The 20,936-nt window shown below is 36.5% G+C and overlaps 3 protein-coding genes across 6 annotated transcripts; 2 read left to right on the top strand and 1 right to left on the bottom strand.

Moving 5' to 3' along the window:
• Positions 1-293: 293 nt before the first annotated feature.
• LOC132180814 (L-aspartate oxidase 2-a, chloroplastic) lies at positions 294-5,085 on the top strand. 4 transcript variants are annotated; one of them, XM_059593777.2, is made up of 6 exons: positions 294-572; positions 1,336-1,937; positions 2,399-2,641; positions 2,840-3,058; positions 3,354-3,415; positions 3,814-5,085. In XM_059593777.2, the coding sequence occupies exons 2-6, from the start codon at positions 1,698-1,700 to the stop codon at positions 4,823-4,825; spliced, it is 1,776 nt and encodes a 591-aa protein (XP_059449760.2). In that variant the 5' UTR covers positions 294-572; positions 1,336-1,697; the 3' UTR covers positions 4,826-5,085. The 4 variants fall into 4 exon arrangements, with proteins under 4 accessions (XP_059449760.2, XP_088372704.1, XP_088372705.1 ...); XM_088516578.1 differs by having other exon boundaries at positions 294-1,937; positions 2,840-2,896; positions 2,978-3,058; XM_088516579.1 differs by having other exon boundaries at positions 294-1,937; positions 2,978-3,058.
• A 1,425-nt stretch (positions 5,086-6,510) lies between these two features.
• Positions 6,511-9,489, bottom strand: KLCR2 (Tetratricopeptide repeat (TPR)-like superfamily protein). Its single transcript, XM_059595577.2, has 3 exons — positions 9,416-9,489; positions 7,105-9,065; positions 6,511-6,963 (listed from the first exon to the last, which is right to left on the bottom strand). The coding sequence occupies exons 2-3, from the start codon at positions 9,048-9,050 to the stop codon at positions 6,747-6,749; spliced, it is 2,163 nt and encodes a 720-aa protein (XP_059451560.2). The 5' UTR covers positions 9,051-9,065; positions 9,416-9,489; the 3' UTR covers positions 6,511-6,746.
• Positions 9,490-17,980: 8,491 nt separating this feature from the next.
• On the top strand, positions 17,981-19,958 carry LOC132182206 (RNA exonuclease 4-like). Its single transcript, XM_059595395.2, has 7 exons — positions 17,981-18,015; positions 18,202-18,353; positions 18,448-18,578; positions 18,729-18,955; positions 19,039-19,245; positions 19,400-19,480; positions 19,715-19,958. Exons 1-7 carry the CDS (start codon positions 17,981-17,983, stop codon positions 19,956-19,958), a joined length of 1,077 nt encoding a protein of 358 aa, XP_059451378.2.
• The last annotated feature ends 978 nt before the right edge of the window (positions 19,959-20,936 follow it).

Raw genomic sequence — 20,936 nt, 5'->3', positions numbered from 1 at the left:
CATTGTTGGTGAATTTTTTGTACAAGTATTGAATCTATATGCATCCAAGTATGAAATTGTTGGAAAGTTTTGGCCTATTTAACATTAAACAACAAAAAACAGTCATAAAATGCTAGTTGTTATAGATTTAGGTTAGCCATCCTAAAGCCATTTTATAAATTTTGGTTACCCTATGATGACGACTGGGTGCCTCTCTCTCTCTCTCTCTCATCCCTTACTTAGCTCCAAATTTAACAAGGAAATCAGATGTGACAATTTCGTCATTGTATTTTATTTCGTCCTATCACCTTCCTCTGCCTCGGTTGACTTTGAAAGCATCTCTTCTACCTTTAAGAGTCAAGATAAAGAAGCTTCATTCTTGGGAAAATTTTCCATCAGAAAAAAAACTTTTAAAGAAAGGGAAGGGCAAGGATGCTCGTCTTGAGTGTCTGGAATGTTTACAGATCATCTTTCACCTCAAGACAATTGCAGCCCAACTACAACCACAAAGTCTTTAAAGGTATGGAAGCACCCTTGGCAATGGAGTGCCACAACCAAGCCCGTGATATGTATCAATAAGAAACACTCAAAAAGTTGAGTTTTCTCCTATTTTACCTCAAATCCTTTATTTTGTTATTGGTTTTGGAAAAAGTTGTGAGATTTTTGTGTGTTGATTTTGGAACCCACTGTTCTTCTTTATCTATGAGTTTTGGAATTCCTTGCTTTCCCCCTGAACCATCTTAATAATTGGATGCCAAACAAAAGAATTTTGTGTGTATAGCTCAACACTGCACTCTCCAGATGAAAAATTGACATGTGTCCTTAGAGCACGTAATTCTCACATATATTATTAATAATGCATGTGACTCGTGCTTTAAGGATAAATATCAGTTTAAAATACTATATTAGAGATATTTCCTCTGTAATTTGGAGGAAAATTTTGTTTGAAAATGGATCCAAAGTGCCCAACTTTGGTCCAAATCAAGCACTCATTAGTAGAATAACGTATCAGCCAAAGTGTCAATTCTTAATGCTCAGTTGGCAACCCCCATTCACAGAGATTGGCTCTCTGCAGATTTTCTTTTATGGCTAACTGAAATCTAATGTCGTTTGGAACAAACAAATATATTAAAGGTTAGTATCTTGCTCTATCTATGGTAAGAAGCAACTAGAAGTTTTCCATAGGCAGTTGGTGCGCCAATAATAGAAAATAAAAGTTTCATCAATTCTATATTGGCATTGACAGAATGCTCTCACCAATTTATTGACATCGAGACATACAAAGAAGAATGTGACATATTAATTCATCAATCAATATACAACAAAAGTATAAATGAACTTCTGTTATGATCTCAGGGTTGGTGTCAAGGAGTGTAACTAGTGATCTGGTTTTCCTGTTCTGGACCCTGCGGCTTCTTTCAACAACTCCGCTAACCTCCGCCACTCATCATCCACATCAGGAGTTTCTGTTCCAAGCTTCTCTTCTCTCATGCCAACCAGATATTCCAAAATTCCAATGGCATCATCAAGCCTGTGAAATCATAAGTTGGAAAGCACACAGATATCACAAACTATAGGCAAAGGGAAGCAGAGGGAGAAGATCACAGCTACTGTGGAAAACAACAAAAACACAGATAAATCAGTTTGCTAAAATATAGCTAAAGACTGGTACCTGCCCATTGCATCATAAGTGGCGGCAAGATTGCTAATGATCCCTAATGTCTCAGTATTTTGATTTTGCTGTCATTGGCAGTGGAGTTGCAGGCCTTCGTTATGCTCTTGATGTTGCAAAGCATGGTTCTGTCGCTGTGATTACCAAGGCTGAGCCTCATGAGAGCAACACAAACTATGCTCAGGGTGGTGTTGGTTCTGTGTTGAGCCCTTCAGATTCTGTGGAGAGTCACATGCATGACACCATTGTAGCTGGGGCTTATCTATGTGATGAGGAGACTGTCAGGGTTAGTCTCAAATCTAAAAATTTGTCTATATCATTCATTTATGAACTCTGCTCTCTGGTATGAAATTTATTACATTATGATGTCGATTGCCATACAATATGGACTTTTGTTTATAGCTAACAAATGTTTGTTTGAGTCTCTTACTCTCCACAATTTATCCATGGATTAAAATGAATGGCAACAATCAAATTGATTTGCATTGTCTCATTTTTCTCAACCGCCTTAGAGCTATAGTTAATGCCCTTGGTTTATATGAACTGAGAATGACATATTGTTCCTCTGAATAAGTTTCAATTAGTAAGCACTTTTGTTGTGAAAGAAAAAAGAAGAGAAAATGCGAATTTTTTGTGCTCGTTCATTGGTTGTGTTTACTCTGCTGTCTTGTCTTATTTGAGTGTTAATTAGTAATGCCAGTTGCATAATTGTTGAGCTATTTCTCAAGTTTTGTTATTTTTAAACAGGTTGTCTGTACAGAAGGACCTGACAGAATCAGAGAATTGATGGCTATGGGTGCCTCATTTGATCATGGGGAAGATGGAAACTTGCATCTAACAAGGGAGGGGGGGCACTCTCATCACAGAATTGCTCATGTAGCTGATATGACTGGAAGGGAGATTGTGCGGGTTCTACTGAAGGCAGTTGTCAATGATCCAAATATTTCTGTGTTTGATCACCATTTTGCGATAGATTTGCTAACTTACCAGGTCATTTATTCAAGTAACTTATTTGAAAAATGATTGTTTGTTTCTTTTTATTTTACATGCTCATATATGCAACCCTTTTGTGGAATGATTTTGTTCTTTTCTTTTCTGTTTGTGGAATGATTTTTAAGCATATCTTAGATGTGGGATTAAGACACATTATGAGCATTCACTGAAGTGAATTCCTTACCGACATTACAGGATTGTTCTGACACAATATGTCTGGGTGTTGACACATTTAATACTGAAACATTAGAGGTAACAACAAAATTTACCATTTATTATGCCCAAAAATCTCACTATCTTCATTCCATAACCTTTACTTTTTTGAATTTTCAGGCGATAAGGTTTATTTCAAAGGTGACTTTACTTGCATCAGGTGGGGCTGGACATATCTATCCAACAACTACAAATCCTCTGGTAAATGTTTTCACACTTCTACCATCCACTATCAACCTAGACTGCTCCTTAAGAGCCTCCTATATATATAGCCCCTGCAAAAGACTACAAATATCTTTATGTGTAGAAAAGTCTGACACCTACCAAGGAGTTATCTAACATTTATCACACTTATATTTATTCAGATATTATATTTCTTCCTATAAATGGTGAAATCTCACTCTAATTGGATAGTAAAACATCATCTAAAAGAATAAACCTGTTTGATAATGAGTATAATGATCTTTGGTCTGCTTCATGCTTGATATTCTTACAGATAGCCACAGGAGATGGAATGGCCATGGCCTATCGTGCTCAAGCTGTTATTTCAAATATGGAGTGAGTAAATATTTATCAACTATTGATAGTCTTTATCTTGATTGTCATACAAAATCATATTCAAAGTGCTGTGTTATTATTGATAATTCATAATCATGCACGAATTCTGAAAGGATTTTAAATTTCCCAAACTGAAATCATAATGCCTTGTTTTTCGTAGCATTTGAATGCTAAAAGAAATCATAATCAAATGTAAAGATAAAGAGAATAGCTGAAATAATAAAATAGACAAATGTATTTTACTTGGTTCGGTCTATGACTTACATCCATATAATAAAGCCCTAAGCCTATACTCTTATTCAACTGATTAATTTTACAAAACAAATCATCCCTACTTATAGGAAAAATAGGATAGGTGAATACACTACAAATAAGGTAATAATAGCATCATTGCTCAGATTTGTGCAGTTCCACCCAACTGCATTAGCTGACGAAAGCCTTCCCATCAAACCAACCAAGTCTCGAGAGAACGCATTTCTTATTTCTGAAGCTGTTAGGGGCGCTGGAGGCATCCTGTACAATCTAGGCATGGAACGGTTCATGCCCTTGTATGATGAGAGAGCTGAGCTTGCTCCCAGGGATGTGGTGGCAAGAAGTATAGATGACCAGCTTAAAAAGCGTAATGAGAAATATGTGCTCCTTGATATTAGTCACAGGGCTAGGGAAAAAATTCTCTCCCACTTCCCCAACATTGCTGCTGAGTGCCTAAAGTATGGTCTGGACATTACCCGGCAGCCGATTCCAGTGGTTCCCGCTGCTCATTACATGTGTGGTGGTGTGCACGCCAGGCTTCATGGGGAGACAAATATTCAGGGCTTGTACGTGGCTGGAGAGGTTGCATGCACAGGTTTGCATGGAGCAAACCGACTTGCTAGTAACTCAATAGTTGAAGCTTTAGTTTTTGCAAGAAGAGCTGTCCAGCCCTCAATTGATCACATGAAGAGCTCTAAACATGATCCTAGTACTTCAAATTTGTGGGGTAAACCAGTTGTTACTTCTTCACTTGGGAGTGATGCTATGGACAAAATTTTAACAATGACAAGAACAATAAGGAAAGAATTGCAATCAATCATGTGGGATTATGTGGGAATTGTTCGGTCGACGACAAGGCTGGAATTTGCAGAGCAAAAGATTGGTGAGTTGGAGGCTAAATGGGAGGAGTACTTATTTCAGCAAGGGTGGGAGCCAACAATGGTGGGGCTTGAGGCTTGTGAAATGAGGAACCTCTTTTGTTGTGCGGAGCTGGTGATCAGCAGTGCCCTTTCCAGGCATGAAAGCCGTGGGCTTCACTACACGGTTGATTTTCCTAATTTGGAGGAAAGTAAGAGGCTCCCAACAATTATTTTCCCTTGTTCATCAGTCAAGAGTACCTGGAGTTCACGACAACTACACAATCAGCTCATGTGTTAAAGAAAGGAGCCTTCCTGCCAATAAAAATTTATTCTTAGAATTGTATCAAAATGATAATGTCATCCTTCTTGTGCTCTTCTTCCATTATGGGCCAATGTTTGATTCTAATGAATAATGGCCTATAGATTTAGTACCAATTATGGGAAAAACCCTATAAACCATAGCCTATAGATTTAAATGATAATGTCATCCTTCATGTGCTCTTCTTCCATTATGGGCCAATGTGTAAGTTTCTGATTCTAATGAATAATAGCCTATTTAACAGATTTAGCCACTCTAAAACCATTATATATATTAAATTGTGGTTTTTTTCAACCTACTTTTTATTAAATATGAAACTACTGTAAAGTTTTGGTCTATTTAACAAGAGTAATGCTATAAACTATATTTTTATTCCACAATTATCTCATAGTGCTAAGTTCCTAACAATCCTTGGATCAATCATTGTAAAAAAAAAAATTTAAGGGCTGGTTAGAACTGTCACAGTCATATATATATATATAAGGTGCCTCTCTCTCTCTCTCTCTCTCTCTCATCCTTTACTTAGCTCCAAATTTAAGAAGGAAATCAGATGTGACAATTTCTTCATTGTATTTTATTTCATCGTAACACCTTCCTCTGCCTCATTTGACTTTGAAAACATCTCTTCTACCGTTAGAGTCAAGTTAAAGAAGCTTCATTCTTGGGAACAATTTCCATCAGAAGAACTTTTAAAGAAAGGGAAGGGCAAGGATGCTCTTCTTTCACCTCAAGACAATTGCAGCCCAACTACAACCACCAATTGTTTAAAGGTTTGGAACCACCCTTGGCAATGGATGGAGTGCCGCCACCAAGCCCTGTTATATACCAATAAGAAACACTCATAATGTTGAGTTTTCTCCAATTTTACCTCAAATCCTTTATTTTGTTATTGGCTTTAGAAAAAGTTGAGATTTGTCTCTTAATTCTGTGACCTATTACACCACGCTGCATCAATGTCGTTCTTTATCTAGGAGTTTTGGAATTCCATGCTTTCCACCTGAACCGTCTTAATAATTGGATGCCAAATAAATTTTTTTTTTTTGTGTGTACAGCTCAACACTGCACTCACATGGGCAGATGAAAAATTTATGACAAAGTTTTCCTACAAATTGGGTTGAAAAATTTTTCTTTAACCCATTTTATTAAATTGACATATGTCTTTAGAGCAAATGCATGTGACTCGTACTCTAAGAAGGAATTTAATATACTATATTGGAGGAATTTCCTCCGATGTAATTTGGAGAAAAACTTTGTTTGAAAATAGATCCGAAGTGCCCAACTTTGGTCTAAATCAAGCACTCATTAACAGAATAACGTATGAGCCTGGGTACCAATTCTTAACAACAACCCCCATTAGAAAGAGAGTGACAGAAATTGGCTCTCTGCAGATTTTCTTCTATGGCTAACTGAGATATAATGTCATTTGGAACAAATTGCTTAGGGAAAAAGTCATATCATTTTCTATGAACATCAGAAACTTACACATCGCCAGCAATTATCAAAAAAATATATTAAAAGGTTAGTATCTCGCTCTATCAATTGTATGAAGCAATTAGAGGTTTTCCATAGGCAGTTGGTGCACCAATAATGGAAAATGAAAGTTTCATCAATTCTATATTGACATTGACAAAATGATGTCTCACCAATTTATTGACATCGAGAGATACAAAGAAGAATGTGACATATTAATTCATCAATCAATATACAACAAAAGTATAAATGAACTTCTGTTGATACCTAGTACTATATCAAACAATTTGGACCAAGATGATCTCCTCCTTGCTGTTATTATTGTTTATTTAGTTTCCCAAATTTGCCAAGAACAATCTAACAAACCGACCACCTAAGTCTCTTCTGAAAGATATTTAACTTATAAACAAGCATATATACACCACCATCATTACAATACCCTAATACAATCATCATCTGCTATGATCTCAGGGTTGGTGTCAAGGAGTGTAACTAGTGATCTGGTTTTCCTGCTCCGGACCCTGCCGGCATCTTTCAACAACTCCGCTAGCCTCCGCCGCTCATCATCCACATCAGGATTTGCTGTTCCAAGCTTCTCTTCTCTCATGCCAACCAGATATTCCAAAATTCCAATGGCATCATCAAGCCTGTGAAATCATAAGTTGGAAAGCACACAGATATCACAAACAATAGGTAAAGGGGAGCAGAGGGAGAAGATCACAGCTACTGTGGAAAACAATAAAAACACAGATAAATCAGTTTGCTAAAATATAGCTAAAGACTGGTACCTGCCCATTGCATCATAAGTGCCAGCAAGATTGCTAATGACCCCCAATGTATCAGTGTGATATGGCCCATATTCCTTTTCCAAAATACTCTTTGCTTCTTCAAAAAGATCTGCAGCCTCATTTATTGAGTAACGCTGCACACAGGCAAGTCCCATTTGGTTAAGAGCAATCCCAAACAGCGCAGATTTCTTCTCTCCACTGGCCCGGAACTTTGAAATGGCACTTTCCAAGGTGTTGTAAGAGTCAGAGTAGTTCCCAATCATATAATACATGACACCCATCTGGGCCTCAATTCCAGCAATTGTGCTTTGTTGACCTGGGGCATTACCATATATTTTCAAAGCCTTCTTAAGTAGCTTGAGTGCCTGCTCCAGTTCATTCATAGATTGATAGATAGCAGAAACATCAATAAGACCACTGGCAATCTCTTCTGAAGGGATCCCAGGATTAGGCTTTTGATAGATTCGAAGAGCATTTTCACAATAAGATTTGGACTCCTTGAACTTTCCTATCTTGTGGTACAAGTCAGCTAAACGAACAAAAACTGAAGCAACAGTAGGGTGATTCTCTCCCTTAGCTGACTTAAAGACTGTCAGTGCTTTCTGATAAGAAAAGACTGCCTCATCATACCGAGCCAAGGATAGATAAGCGTCGCCGATGCTGCAATCGATCGAAGCCACTTCTATTTCATGGCCATTGGCTGCCATGGCCATGCTTGCTAAAACATAGTGCTCAAGAGCAGCTTCATAGTCACCCTTTGCATCACAGATAAGTCCCATGAGCCTCCTATCTGCTGCTTCTTCAAGAGAAGCAGGAGAACCATTCTCCTTGTGGATGTCAAGACCCATCTGACAAAGCTTCTCAGCCTCATCAAACTGCAATGCTTGAACATTGGCCTCAGCTACATACCGACATGTCTCGCCAAGTCGAGGGTCTGTTTCTCCCAATACTTGCTTTTGGATTTCCATGCCTGCTGTGTAAAACAGAATACAATTCTCAATCTGCCCTAGCATTGCATAGGTATCACCTAATTGCATGCACCCAGCAAACTTAGCTAGGGCATGATCTTGGCCATCTTCTATCACTGGAATGTCAATTGAGCGCTCAAGAACTGGAATTGCCTCATTGTATTGGCCTAAGCTGCAGTATATTGCTGCCAAAACATGCAAACACATGACCAGGTCCAAACTGGGCTTCTCTTGTGCACATATCTCTAATGACTTCATTGCCCGAAGAGCCAGTTCAAGAGCCCTCTGAGGATTTTCACCAGAAGAAATCATATCCCTAGCTTGTTTAAGCAAGAAGGGGCCAAGGTCTGGATTATCTAGTGCTGCCACAAGAGGATTATCAACTCCATTCTGAAACTTAGCTCCCAGTAAAGCCAAATTTCTCTGCCTTTTCATGGCAAAAACTGCATTCCCTTTTCTTGAATTCTTCTCATACCTCTTATCAATTGGAGGCTTCTCATGAGAAGATTTACTCTTAGGACTTGATTTTGCTGATGCTCCAGAGTCCAAGTGCAAGCGAGAAAGCTGGTTCTTTGCTGACTTTTTACCAATAGACCCGGGAGTCAAGTCACCTCCATTACCCTTCTCCTTATTTTCTATCACCACTTCCTTTGTCACCTCAAATTCCTCATTATATCCAACAAGATGACGCAATTCTGAATCAATCCTCGATTCCCAACCATATGACACAAAGCTAGCCCTCGAGGGTGACTGATCAGAGCTCTGCATCTCGTATACATTGTGATACAGCTGATCGATAGAGGTGTCAATCACACCATCAATAGCCAGATCAATGGAGTCACTTTGAGGGCTTTGTGGACTCAATGGACTTCTTGGAGAGCCTTGCTGGGTAAAGCTTTCCTTATATGGTGTGTAACCTCCATTGGATTCGTCTACTACACCATCCCCATATAATGCCTCCATAGCTAATCCAGGCATTGCACTAAGTATATACTAATGAAATAAAACACAACACAAAAACAGTTATCAGATAGAAACAACAAACTACACATATGCAGATTAAAGCCATTCAATATTGGCTTTAATGGGGTCTCTGCAAACCACAGAAGTACTTATAACTCAATGATCAAAAGAACCAAGAACCAAGCACCAAAGAATAACACAGGCATCAAACTCCAATAGCCAAAAGAAGAGAACACAAACAACACTTGACATGAAAAAAACAAAAAAAAAAAAACATAAATAAGTCAACCTGGGAAATAGAAGTCAATGTACTTGTATCATCAATGCTTTCAAAAGAAACCCAACAAAAGACGTACATAAACCATATAAAAGAGACATACCTTAAATGTTGTGCCCAGAAGTTTTGACTCCCAAAGTTCTCAGGGTGTTAATGCACAGAAAGATAGAAGAGAGGTATGGGGAGGTTGATATGTCTATGAACTTATATATGACAGAAGGGTGGGGGCAAAAATGGGGTTTCTCAAAATTTGTGAGTTTTAACAGATAATATATGTATAGGTGTGGGGTTGCATAGAGTTGGAATGTTGAAGCAATAAGGAAGGTGACCCCTCTCCCACCCCAACACCCCCCTCTGATTCAAAAAAATTAATAAACAATTTTACATAAATTATAGAATTTTCTTCCAAACTAATTTCCTATAATTTAGCCTATAAAACTGTCATCTATTCTTCCAACACCTCATATATATATTTTTTATAATATTAACAGAGTTGAAATAAATTCAATTAAAAAAACAAAAAGTGTTTTTTGTATGCTAATGAACACGTAACAATTGTCCTAACCCAAGAGGTATCTCAATCAGTTGGGACCACGCCTAATGAAGCGGAGGTCACTAGTTCGAATCTCCCTCATTTTTATTATAAGGACATGTCAAAAAAAAAAAAAAAAAAAACAATTTATGGTGGAAAATTCTTTCAATTTAATTTAGAGAAAACTGTCCATGCATAAAACTGATTAAAATTAAATGATATTTTAATTAATCTTAATATATTTGGCTGTAATTGTTGCAAGTTGGCGGGATTAACGGCTTTTCAACGCCAAAAGGACTTGGGGATTTGTTCATCTGACAGGATTGCCCCCCTCGAGAATTTTTGGGACTTCATTTTTTAACTTTTTTTTGCTTTACCACGTGGCAAAAGGAGATTTCAGCTTTATTTTGATGTGATCTAATGATTGGAGGCCTTTGAAGGATTCCACGTGGGCCACATCCAGCCGCGCTGGTGCTGTTTGGGCCCAGCTTCTTTTTTTTAAAAAATTTAATGTGTGGCTATGTGGGCCCAAGCAAACACAGCGGGCGCGTATCGCCCAAAGGAGACAGGGAAATCTATCAAGCGCTTCTTTTGCTTTGATAAAAGGTCAAGGTAAAGCGGGGTGATAATCTCACCTAGCAATTCAAGTATATTCTTCAAAATGTATTAAAATATTAATTAAATTTTTTATTTTTTATGAATACAAAATTTTGGGTTAAATACTGATTTAACAAACCAATTTTAGAGTAAATACTACCTTAGCTTATTAAATTGTTAACCAATGGACTCATATGAAGGAGGTTTTCCTTCTTAAAACCTTTTCGGGTGGATGGCTGAAACTTTGATGCCATTATTAACACTAATTTTTCGGTTAATAGAAGGGCCTTAGGAAGCTCAGTTGAGTTGACCGAAATGAATTATTGGAGCTCATATATATATATATATATATGATTGCAGTGTTGGGGTTATTCCACATCGATGGTGAAAGGGGTTGGTGGTCACTTTATAAGTGTGAGGAAAAGCCTCATCTCTTTAGCTAACTTTTGGAGTTGAGAGGCCTAAGAGCACCTAACATTAGTATCATAGCCCAAGTTTATCAACAAGTCTCGACCCAACAGTCTATGGAAGAAACGGGTTGTCGCTACGTACTCTGACCCAGGGCCTAATGTGTGAGGGAGAGATTGTTGGGGTTATCCGACATCTATTGTGGAAGGGGCTGATGGTTACTTTATAAGTGTGAAGAAAAGCCTCACCTCTTGAGCTATCTTTTGGAGTTGAGAGGTGCCCAAGAAGACCTAACACGCAGGTCCAAAAAGTAGAAAACTTGGAAAATATCCAAACTACATAGAAAACTCTACTCTTATTAAAGAATAGAGAGATTCCATGGAGGGTCATGAAACAAATTCCAGGGAATATATATATATATTCCATACTTGAAGACAAAAAGACATGGCAATTGCCAAGGTTATTAATTTTTATAATTAACATTATCATAATTAATTCATAACCACAGTATATTCTGATGGTGCAAAGCCCTGTCTAGTAGTAGTGGTTAGGTTGCTAGGACCCAACTTTGAGGAACCCTAAAGATTAATATTAGGATTAAATATGATGAGAAAACCCCAATTGATTATAATGGGAATTAATGGTGCTAATTAATTTCTTTTCTTGCATAATAGAGGTGATCAGTAGGTGTCCCACTAATTCCATGATAGGGAATCTAAAATTGATGCACCAACCAACAATTTAAGCTTCAAATATGCCTAAACCGCTCTTCAACTTGAGTGGAAAAATTGTCCCATCTTCAACAGCAACAATAAGACACCACCCACCAGAATTGAAAATAGAAACCCATATGAAAAAGATATATATACTTAGTCATATTATATCCAATACAAAGCATATAAACTGCTAAGCTATGGATGGCTATTTTTATTAATTATTATTATTATTTTATCCATGCTCTTTTGGATGAACGAAAAATGTAGTGAAGTTTAGAGAAATTAAAGGTAAATTCTGAAAATTCCACGTGCATTATTATGGTTGTTTGCTACCTAGTATTTGAAGTGACGGCGTATTGTTTATTGATAATGAGTGGTTGATGGACTGAGTATCGGGCCATTGAGGCCCAACAAAGGTTGATAGAGTTATACAATATATATAGTGGGCCATTTGGGAATTCTGTATATATTTTTCGTGCGACAGAAACAAATGTGAAATTAATAAAACATTGGATCGAGTTGGATTGGGCGGGGACTGGGTCCGTTCGGGTCTAGTAGAGCATGTGGGTACTTTTGGTTGTTAGAAAAAGGCTGTCTGGAGTAGGATCCGAAGGCGACGCATGGGGTCGGTGTGGTTGAGAGTGGAAGATTTTTTAGTGAGTGGCAAATGAGATGGCGTGTGGCGGCGTTTGTGGCTGAGATTTATGTATCCAATAAGTCAACAGCTTTCGAGGCTGATGCCTGATGGTGTCATATATCATTCGCTGAAGAAAAGGTAGATACTTAGACACAAAGGTGCTTCTGGCTAATACCTAAAGAAACTTAGAAATAACTCCCTATATGGCTATATGGCTATATGTATATTATGATACTGTGTAAGAGACATAGAGATGAAAAATAAATAAACAATAATACATAATGGGCTTGATTGGTAATTATTTCTTCTCATTTCTCTTAAAAAAAGTCAACTTGTTTGAGAAAAATGTATAAACTTTCTAATGGATAGAGTTTTCCTTCAAACTGGGTTGAAGGAATTTTTTCTAACCTAATGTATAAAAATGATATGTATCTATTTTTTTAATAACATATAAGATACACATGAGTTTTAAAAATTATTTATTCCAACTTTATCATTACTATTAAAAAAACATGTACATCTCATATGTTCAAATGACGCATGTCATTTGTATAGACTAGGTTGGAAAAAATTTCTTCAACCCAATTTAAAGAAAAACTCTATCCTTTATTTAATTAAATTACTTTTTTTTTTTTTTGGGGGGGGTTCATAGCTGAAGCTTTCCCACTGTATATTATTTCCCTCTCCCATAGTTGTTGTCATTGTCCCAATCATGATATATATATATGTGAATCCCCCCTAGGCCCTAGATTTCCCCTCATTGCCAAACCCTAGCACTTGTGGTGGGAATTTAGAGAAAGGGGATAAAGTTATGATTGGGGGAGGAGAATCCTGTTTTCTTTTTCTTTTTTTTCTTTTTTTTTTTTTGCATTTTGTTATATATTCTTTCGGATGCAAGTGTGGGTTCAAAAGAAAATAATGATAAAAGCACCATGTATGCATTGGTCAGAGAAGCATCGTTTTATCTGTTTGCAAAGGGTATGGTTCTTTTGGGTTTTGACTTTTGGTGCTTTTAAAATCACGTTGACGTTCATGTATCACATCGTCAAAGAAAAAAAAAAGAAGACCCATATATATATATATATATATATATATATATATATATATATATGGCTCTATGACGATGGCCCTGTGATATCACCCATGCATGCATGATTATTTGGATGGAATTGAAGGAGTCAAATAGAGGCTAATTAACCACCCTAGCTCTTCTCCCTTGTTAGAACATCATCGGAATCATCTCCGATCCTCAGCCTATCGATCGAAGTCAACTCAATCTCCACCCTCCAAAACAAATTAAAACTCAATTAAGTGTTTGTTGTAAATCCAAACTAGACGTACGTACGGTGAGACCTGATTATGTTTTGTCAGCTGTACGTGTTTTATGAACTTTATGAGAAAGTTTTCGAATTTTCTTATTTTTAACATAGTAATGAGTACTTTTAGGGATTGAAAATCTAGTACTTTAAAATCCAATTCGATTTTGATGAGTTTTAGGGATTGCAATAGTACTAGCAACGACTATATATTATATATGTTGTTGTTGACAATGATGAACAATGATAACTAATTAAGAAGAAGACTATATATAAGCATATATTAAAGCATGAATTAATAATTGCAATGATCATGCGACGTGGGTTAATTATATAAAGAAAGTCAACGTAGACATTCACACATGCATTGAGGTTAATTTTGGTGTTTTGTGTTTGATGATACAGTAATAATTAAATTACACAACCTAGTCCAGGCCTGCAAAAGAGAGGAAGAATAACCAAGAAGACTTGTCGGATGTGTCGACTGGAAATGTTTATGATGCTCAAGTTAGTGAGAGATTTTTAGAGGAGAAATACTTAGATGGGTTGAAAGGATCATACCGAAAAATGGTAGGATTAGCAATTTAGAATTTAGAATTTTCTTAACGTTACTTAGAATGATCGGCAAACATTCCCTTTGCCCTATATATTTAGCAACCATGATAAGCACCGAAGTTGATTGTAGGTTTAATTAAGGGCTTTGGTTTGTCATAGTTTTGTGCACACATGACACGAATGGAAATTGCTACGGATCTTCGATTACTAATATTGTACGTATCCCAAACTTGCATCGTGTGCACACAAAACACAAACATAACTCTTAATTAATTAAGTTCCAAGTTCTCACAAGACAAGGGAGAATTATTAACTAAAAAACCCTTTTTTTTTTTGGCCCTCTTTTTTGATGAATATACTATAAACGGATATGTTTTTGCACACACATTATAAGGGTTGATGATAATATTAGACCAAGAAGAATGGATTCTTGGATCCTCTTTGAAGGAACGGGCAGCCCCTATCCTCCCTCGATCTCTCTCTCCTAACCCCAATCGTCAACCCACTGCCTTTTCTTCCTGATCACCAGTGGCTGAATAATTACATATGTGGACGGTTTTTCTTTTGACCTTTTTGATAGTACTCAAAGAATCAAATCTTTTCTTTACTACTTTTCAAGCTGTTTAGAGAGAGAGAGAGAGAGAGAGAGAGAGAGGGCTTTGCTGGTAACAAAAGAATGTTATGACCCTTCGCAGAATCATATATATCAACGTACGTACAACCGATTCCCATCACATTCTCTTTTGCCTATCTCTACACTCTTTTGCGTATTCGTATTTCTACGTACCAAGGAACCGTAGCACTTGTATCCTATTTCTTTGAAGCATGCATAATGAATCATTTCTGACCAAATACAAAAAGTTTGTATCCTTTTTGTTCGGAAGTTGACTCAACTCAAATCTGAATCCTAAATTTTAAAGTCATGCATTGTTTATGGATGTTTTGAACGTTTGGAGTTAATTTGTACCAAGTGCAAATTTCATGAAAGAAGAAGGTTATAAAACTCCTAAATTTTCATATAAATTTGTACTAAAAAAAACAAGAACAAATCCAATAGGATTTGCTTCCAAACAACCAACCATCACCCGGGAGTGTTGGAATCCTAGGGCTAGAAGTATGCTTTAGCTGCATTCAATGAAACCCATTTCAGCAATTGTTAATTTTTTTTTTCTCAAGATATATGATGATCAAATGCTCACTGCAGACAAATTAATCACTCCATTCCAACATGAAAGGAGAGGCAGCTAACGTCGCTGTCGACCATGGATCGATCGTATACTTGTGGTTTGGATTTAGGTTTGACATTCGAATTGAAAATGGAGACGTGAATATATTGTGGCCGGGTGATGGTCACGGCAGCTAGCATGCATGATGCATGTTAGTGGACCTGCAGAATCATCAACAAAATGTTCTCTTTTGTTATGGGTATCTTCAAAGCATGTAGGACGAATCTGTTGGGGCCCCTTCAGATTTGAAAGAAAGTCTTTGCTGACATTCCCCATGTCTCTAAAGTTTCACACCCCACACAGATCACAAAGATATATAGATGGAGTAGTAACGGCATATCCTATTGGATATTGCTACCAGACAAAACCAAGATAAGCCATGATTACCCAGCTGTTGAAAAATCTTATCTGCACCTCTGCCGAAAGTATATGTGTGTGTGTGTTTATATATATATATATGGAAGATCGATTAACCTTAGTCCTTCATGATAATCCCCATGAACTTTTCAGAACATTCTACTTTCTTATCCTATGAAAAGCTGAAAGCTTATAACTTAAATATCATTTATATATATAATCAACAATTGCGTTTTAGGGTTTTCTTTCTGTGATATAGCTGCACAGGAAAAGCAACAAACATAAGCACCTTTGACTATATCATCCCAATAAAAGGTGATCCAGTGCATAGATCTCACGCTCCACCGTGTGTTTTCCGAGCTGCACCCAGAAGCTCCCCCCTATCGGCCATCCTCCACCCAGCCCTATGTTGAAGTACTTTTATTTTGTTAGTGTTTTGCAGCTTTTCATTTAATTATTTGCTGCTTTTGTGTTGTTTAGGTTACTGTCTGGCAGCTCTTCAATGGTTGGATCATTTTGCGAAGACTTTTCTAACCGGATTTATGTTGGTGTCTCTCTATTTTACATTTCCAGCATTGAATTCAGACCGTGCTTTTATCACTTTAACCTCATTACGGTTGTTGTTGCAGTTTCTAAGTGAGGGTTCATATAAGTTCACCTTAATCTAATTCTCTTTAGCTTATGTCACCACATTATGCGGCCACTTTGAGAGGACTAGGACATTTGTTTGCTCAATTTCTTACCGTTTGTTTTTATTTTCATACTGTAATACTGTGTGTCTTAAGCCTATTGTTGGGGAGCCTACCCATTTTTTAGTTTACTTTGTTTTTTCTTAGGATTCCTCATTCTCTTTTCCTTTTGAATCGATGATGACAAAGATTCTCCCTTGTAACCATTTTCTCCAATCAATTAGAAAATAAAAAAAATAAAAAATAAAAGGTGAAATATAAGGTTCGTTGCATTGATAACGCATTATATATATATGGAAATTAGTCTAATACATTGATTGGCAAGCTAGACTATTTGACCCTTCTGAGTATTGACATGGAATATATAGTGAATCACAAACAAACAAAGGATCGATATATATACTTCTGAGTATTGACATGGAATATATAGTGAATCACAAACAAACAAAGGATCGATATATATATATATCGATCCTTTGTTTGTTTGTGATTCACTATATATTCCATGTCAATACTCAGAAGGGTCAAATAGTCTAGCTTGCCAATCAATGTATTAGACTAATTTCCAAAGCCAAAGTGGTCAAATAGTCTAGCTTGCCAATCAATGTATTAGACTAATTTCCAAAAGCCAAAGTGGTCAGATATATATATGCCTGCAATTAATCTAGTCTAGTGCTATTTATTAACCCTAGTGATGCCTAAATAGTGCAAGACCATAACCAGACAAGTAACGGAGATAGGCAAAAACTAGCAAAGGTTTTAGCATCAATGCATGTCAAGTTCAAAGTCGTTACTGTTTTTTTCTCCTTTGGGGGAGTTAAGTAGATTCTTTCATTAGAGGGAAACTCTCTATCACTATGCATCAGCTGCAATATTTGTGTGTCTTTGATGAACATAAAAAAGAAATATTCTCCAATGTGACTTCGGGCATCGTTTTGTTCCATAATGTGTAGATGCTGTAATCATTCACTCAGGCTCAGCACTCACCAGAGAGTTCTTCTCCAATAAAAATAAAGCGAATAAGTGATCACAATCATATGATATGCTCCATAGACCTTCCAGTGCAGAACTCATCTGAGCAGAGAGTATATAGTACTGTTGTTACAATACTACCATATTTATGTCAATTGTCAATGTCAAAATATTTTCATAATATTCTCAGCATATATAATGGTAATATTATTCTTTAATATTCACCGCTGGTCATTTTATTTTTCTAAAATTCTTCTAATATTATGGTAATATTATTCTGTAATTAATATTGATCACCGCTAGCTGGTCATTTTATTTTTCTAAAATTCTTCGAACTCGTCTTTTTCTACATATGGAATGAAAAGTTTTGGGTAGCAAGAGAAATATTCAGGTTGAACAGTGTGGGCCCCAAGCACTTGGATTACTACGAATGTTCAATGATAATACAACAGTACCTTCTGTAGAGAAAGAAAACTCCAAAGCTCGGGCAACATCAATTAAAGGCCTCAAGGGATAATTCTTACACTCAACTTGGAAGCCTTTTTTCTTCCCCCTTCCAATATAAATACCTTCCCTTCCCTACCTTCTTCCTCAACTCCTCCTTCCCTACCTACCTTCTTCCACAAGTCTTCTTACTCTTCATCCTTTTTTTCTGTAACTATCATGGACAACAGGAATGAGTCATCGGAAAATCTAAGGTTCTCTCTCTCTCTCTCTCTCTCTTTCTCTCTCTCTGTGACACACACACACACACACACACTGCATTACTGAGCTTGAATTGAGATTGGCCATAATTAAGATATAGTGAGTTTTTATATATATACAAGTATTTAAATGCATGATTATAATTAATTAAGACTAAGTTTGATGAGGATTGCAAGCAGGAACAAGTGTGCAGCATGCTTCAGACAATTCAACAAAATGGAGCACCTAGTGGAGCACATGAGGATCTCATATCATTCGGTTCATGAACCTATTTGTGGAATTTGTAAGAAACACTGCAGATCTTTTGAATCTCTAAGGGAACATCTTATAGGTAAACTGCTATTTAACTAGCTCGATCAGCACAAGTTTCGATATCTTGATTCCCTTAAGGATATATAAATATATAAATACTTTGCTTCTTTCAGGACCACTGCCAAAACAAGAATGCAAAAATATTTTCAGCATCCGAGGATGCAAATTCTGCTTAGCTATCCTTAATAGCCCTGATGCTCGCAGGAGTCACCAAGAAAGATGCCAATTCTTGAGCATAAATTCTGTACTATCCTAATTAAATATTTCTTTAATCACACACACACACACACACACATATATATATATATATATAAAGTTTTCTCCTTTTTTTTTATAATCAATGATTAAATCACGTTTGCAATGTATCTTTGTTGCATGCTATTTCTGGTTCTAGGGGATACTTGCTCGCTTGGCTAACTTGGGCATTCGAGACAATTTGGGTACTATTGATAATGGTGGATCAGCAAGAGGAGCACAAGTTGTTGCACTGGCTTGCAAAATGGTTGGTGGTGGCAGTGATGGCTCCCTAGATCTTTGTGGAAGGGTCTGCCTGATTGATGAATCTGAGAACATCATTTTCCTTACTTATGTCAAGCCAACACTTCCTGTCACAAACTATAGGTTAGATATTAATTAATTTATATATGCGTCTACATAAAGCTTTGGTGCATTCAATTTTGAACTAATTAAATAAACTCTTATAGGTATGAAACAACAGGCATTCGACCAGAATACTTGAGGGATGCAATGCCACTGAAGCAAGTGCAAAGGAAGATTCAAGACTTCCTTTGCAACGGAGAACCAATGTGGAAAATTAGACCTAAAGGTGGAAAAGCCAGGATTCTTGTGGGTCATGGTTTAGATCATGACCTTGACTCTTTGCAGATTGAATATCCAGCAATTATGATCAGGTAATTAAATCCCTCTTTTAAGAGGAAGAAAAAAAATGGCCTACCTTTTGGTCTCTTGGATTACAAGAGATCATTTGAATTTATTGCAGCAACGTATGATGAGAATTAATTAAGTTTACTGATTGATTTTCAAATATGTATACTAATTAAATAGGGATACTGCAAAATATCCTCCATTGATGAAAACAAGCAAGCTCAGCAACTCCCTCAAGTATTTAACACAAGCATATCTTGGGTAAGCATCCTACTAGCAATTTTTTCTCCTTAATTTCCTTTTGTCTCAATTATCAAAGGAAAAATGTTTGGACTAATACAACTTTTATTATAAATCCTTTACAAATAAGTGTCGTATAAACTACGACTCATGTTAAAAGTTGTAGTATTCTTAACGGCACTCGTTATCAAATTAAAGTTCATTTGATTAGCATATTGATCAGGCTTATATATATATATATATATATATATACAGGTATGAGATTCAAACAGGCATACAAGAGGCATACGAGGATTGTGTGGCGACAATGAAGCTATACAATAGAATGAGATCCCAGGTTCATAAAATAGAGGACTATCCGCTGGCTTCTGACCCACAAAACAGGAATAATTTTGCATCGTGGAGGCAAAGTGAGCTCGAAAGGATGAGCCCTGAACAAATGTTGGAAATCTCAAGGTCTGATTACTACTGTTGGTGCTTGGACTCCAGGGATTATTAATTCGATCATGCGCTTCAATATTATAGCTAGGAGGGACAAATATTATAACAAGTGATGAAGGATGAAGCACAACTAGTCCTCTAGCTAATAATGCTCTCTATATATATGACTATAATTAATTAATAACAATAAAATGGGAATTATATTTCCAAAAGATGCTACTTACTTGTACTATGTAATTTGTAAACCAAATTAATTTATGTTGTACTCACGCATGCAGCTGCTTAAATAATAATTTAGCTATATATTTGGAATTTGGAAGTCATTTGCCATTTTGTTGGTCTTTAATTAACTTAATTTTGCTTTTGCTTTGTAACTTTATTTCATAGTACTCTTTATTGATCAACAAGCTGATCAATTAATTAAGATCACTTTTGATTGCCTCTAACATGATTCGTCCCCAAGAGGTAACTCAATCGGCTGTGACCACGCCTAATGAAGCGGAGGTTACTAGTTCGAATCCCCCCTCCCCCCTCTTGTGCGGACATGTCAAAAAAAATAAAATAAAGGCAAGCTTGGTGGCATTGGAAATCTTATTTAAAATGCCACAATTAATTTTGTATTTCACGAAAAAAAAAAAAAAAAAAATCAAATTCCATTAATGTTTTCTAGCTATGAATCCAATTCCACAATTTTGTATTTATGAAATCTCGCGTAACCTTCACTTACAACTAATCGCAAAACATAAACTTCGCTTAACACTCTTGTGACGACATTCGCACGAGCGAGTTTGTGATTATTTTGATTAAGGTTAGTTTTATAATTTTTTCTATCAAGGCAGCATCCCTAACTTTTAAACATGACGGCTTGACAATCAGAGTTGTTATAGATATTATTCATCAGTTTTATCAATAAGAATTAATACTCTAAACTCTAAAGACAATTTGCAAGTTTTTATTTTCGCCATGTCATACTGCATCAATTGATCCTTGGAGATTTGACCAATTACAATGGACCACATTAGGGGTGCCAAGAAAC

The sequence above is a fragment of the Corylus avellana genome, chromosome 5, assembly GCF_965113065.1.
Source record: "Corylus avellana chromosome 5, dhCorAvel1.hap1.2, whole genome shotgun sequence".
Taxonomy (NCBI): Eukaryota; Viridiplantae; Streptophyta; class Magnoliopsida; order Fagales; family Betulaceae; genus Corylus; species Corylus avellana.
The sequence above is the reverse complement of the archived record's forward strand: the minus strand, read 5'-3'. Positions and strand labels throughout refer to the sequence as shown.

What these genes read in the sequence shown, in the direction of transcription:
- LOC132180814 (XM_059593777.2), top strand. Translation starts at nt 1,698, where the DNA reads ATGTCTCAGTATTTTGATTTTGCTGTCATTGGCAGTGGAGTTGCAGGC. An exon ending in GTGATGAGGAGACTGTCAGG is followed by an intron (nt 1,938 to 2,398) that starts GTTAGTCTCAAA and finishes ATTTTTAAACAG; the next exon opens with GTTGTCTGTACAGAAGGACC. An exon ending in GCTGTTATTTCAAATATGGA is followed by an intron (nt 3,416 to 3,813) that starts GTGAGTAAATAT and finishes ATCATTGCTCAG; the next exon opens with ATTTGTGCAGTTCCACCCAA.
- LOC132182206 (XM_059595395.2), top strand. Translation starts at nt 17,981, where the DNA reads ATGGACAACAGGAATGAGTCATCGGAAAATCTAAG. An exon ending in TCTAAGGGAACATCTTATAG is followed by an intron (nt 18,354 to 18,447) that starts GTAAACTGCTAT and finishes TGCTTCTTTCAG; the next exon opens with GACCACTGCCAAAACAAGAA. An exon ending in AATTCTTGAGCATAAATTCT is followed by an intron (nt 18,579 to 18,728) that starts GTACTATCCTAA and finishes TTCTGGTTCTAG; the next exon opens with GGGATACTTGCTCGCTTGGC.
- KLCR2 (XM_059595577.2), bottom strand. Translation starts at nt 9,050, where the DNA reads ATGCCTGGATTAGCTATGGAGGCATTATATGGGGATGGTGTAGTAGAC. An exon ending in ACTTATGATGCAATGGGCAG is followed by an intron (nt 6,964 to 7,104) that starts GTACCAGTCTTT and finishes ATGATTTCACAG; the next exon opens with GCTTGATGATGCCATTGGAA.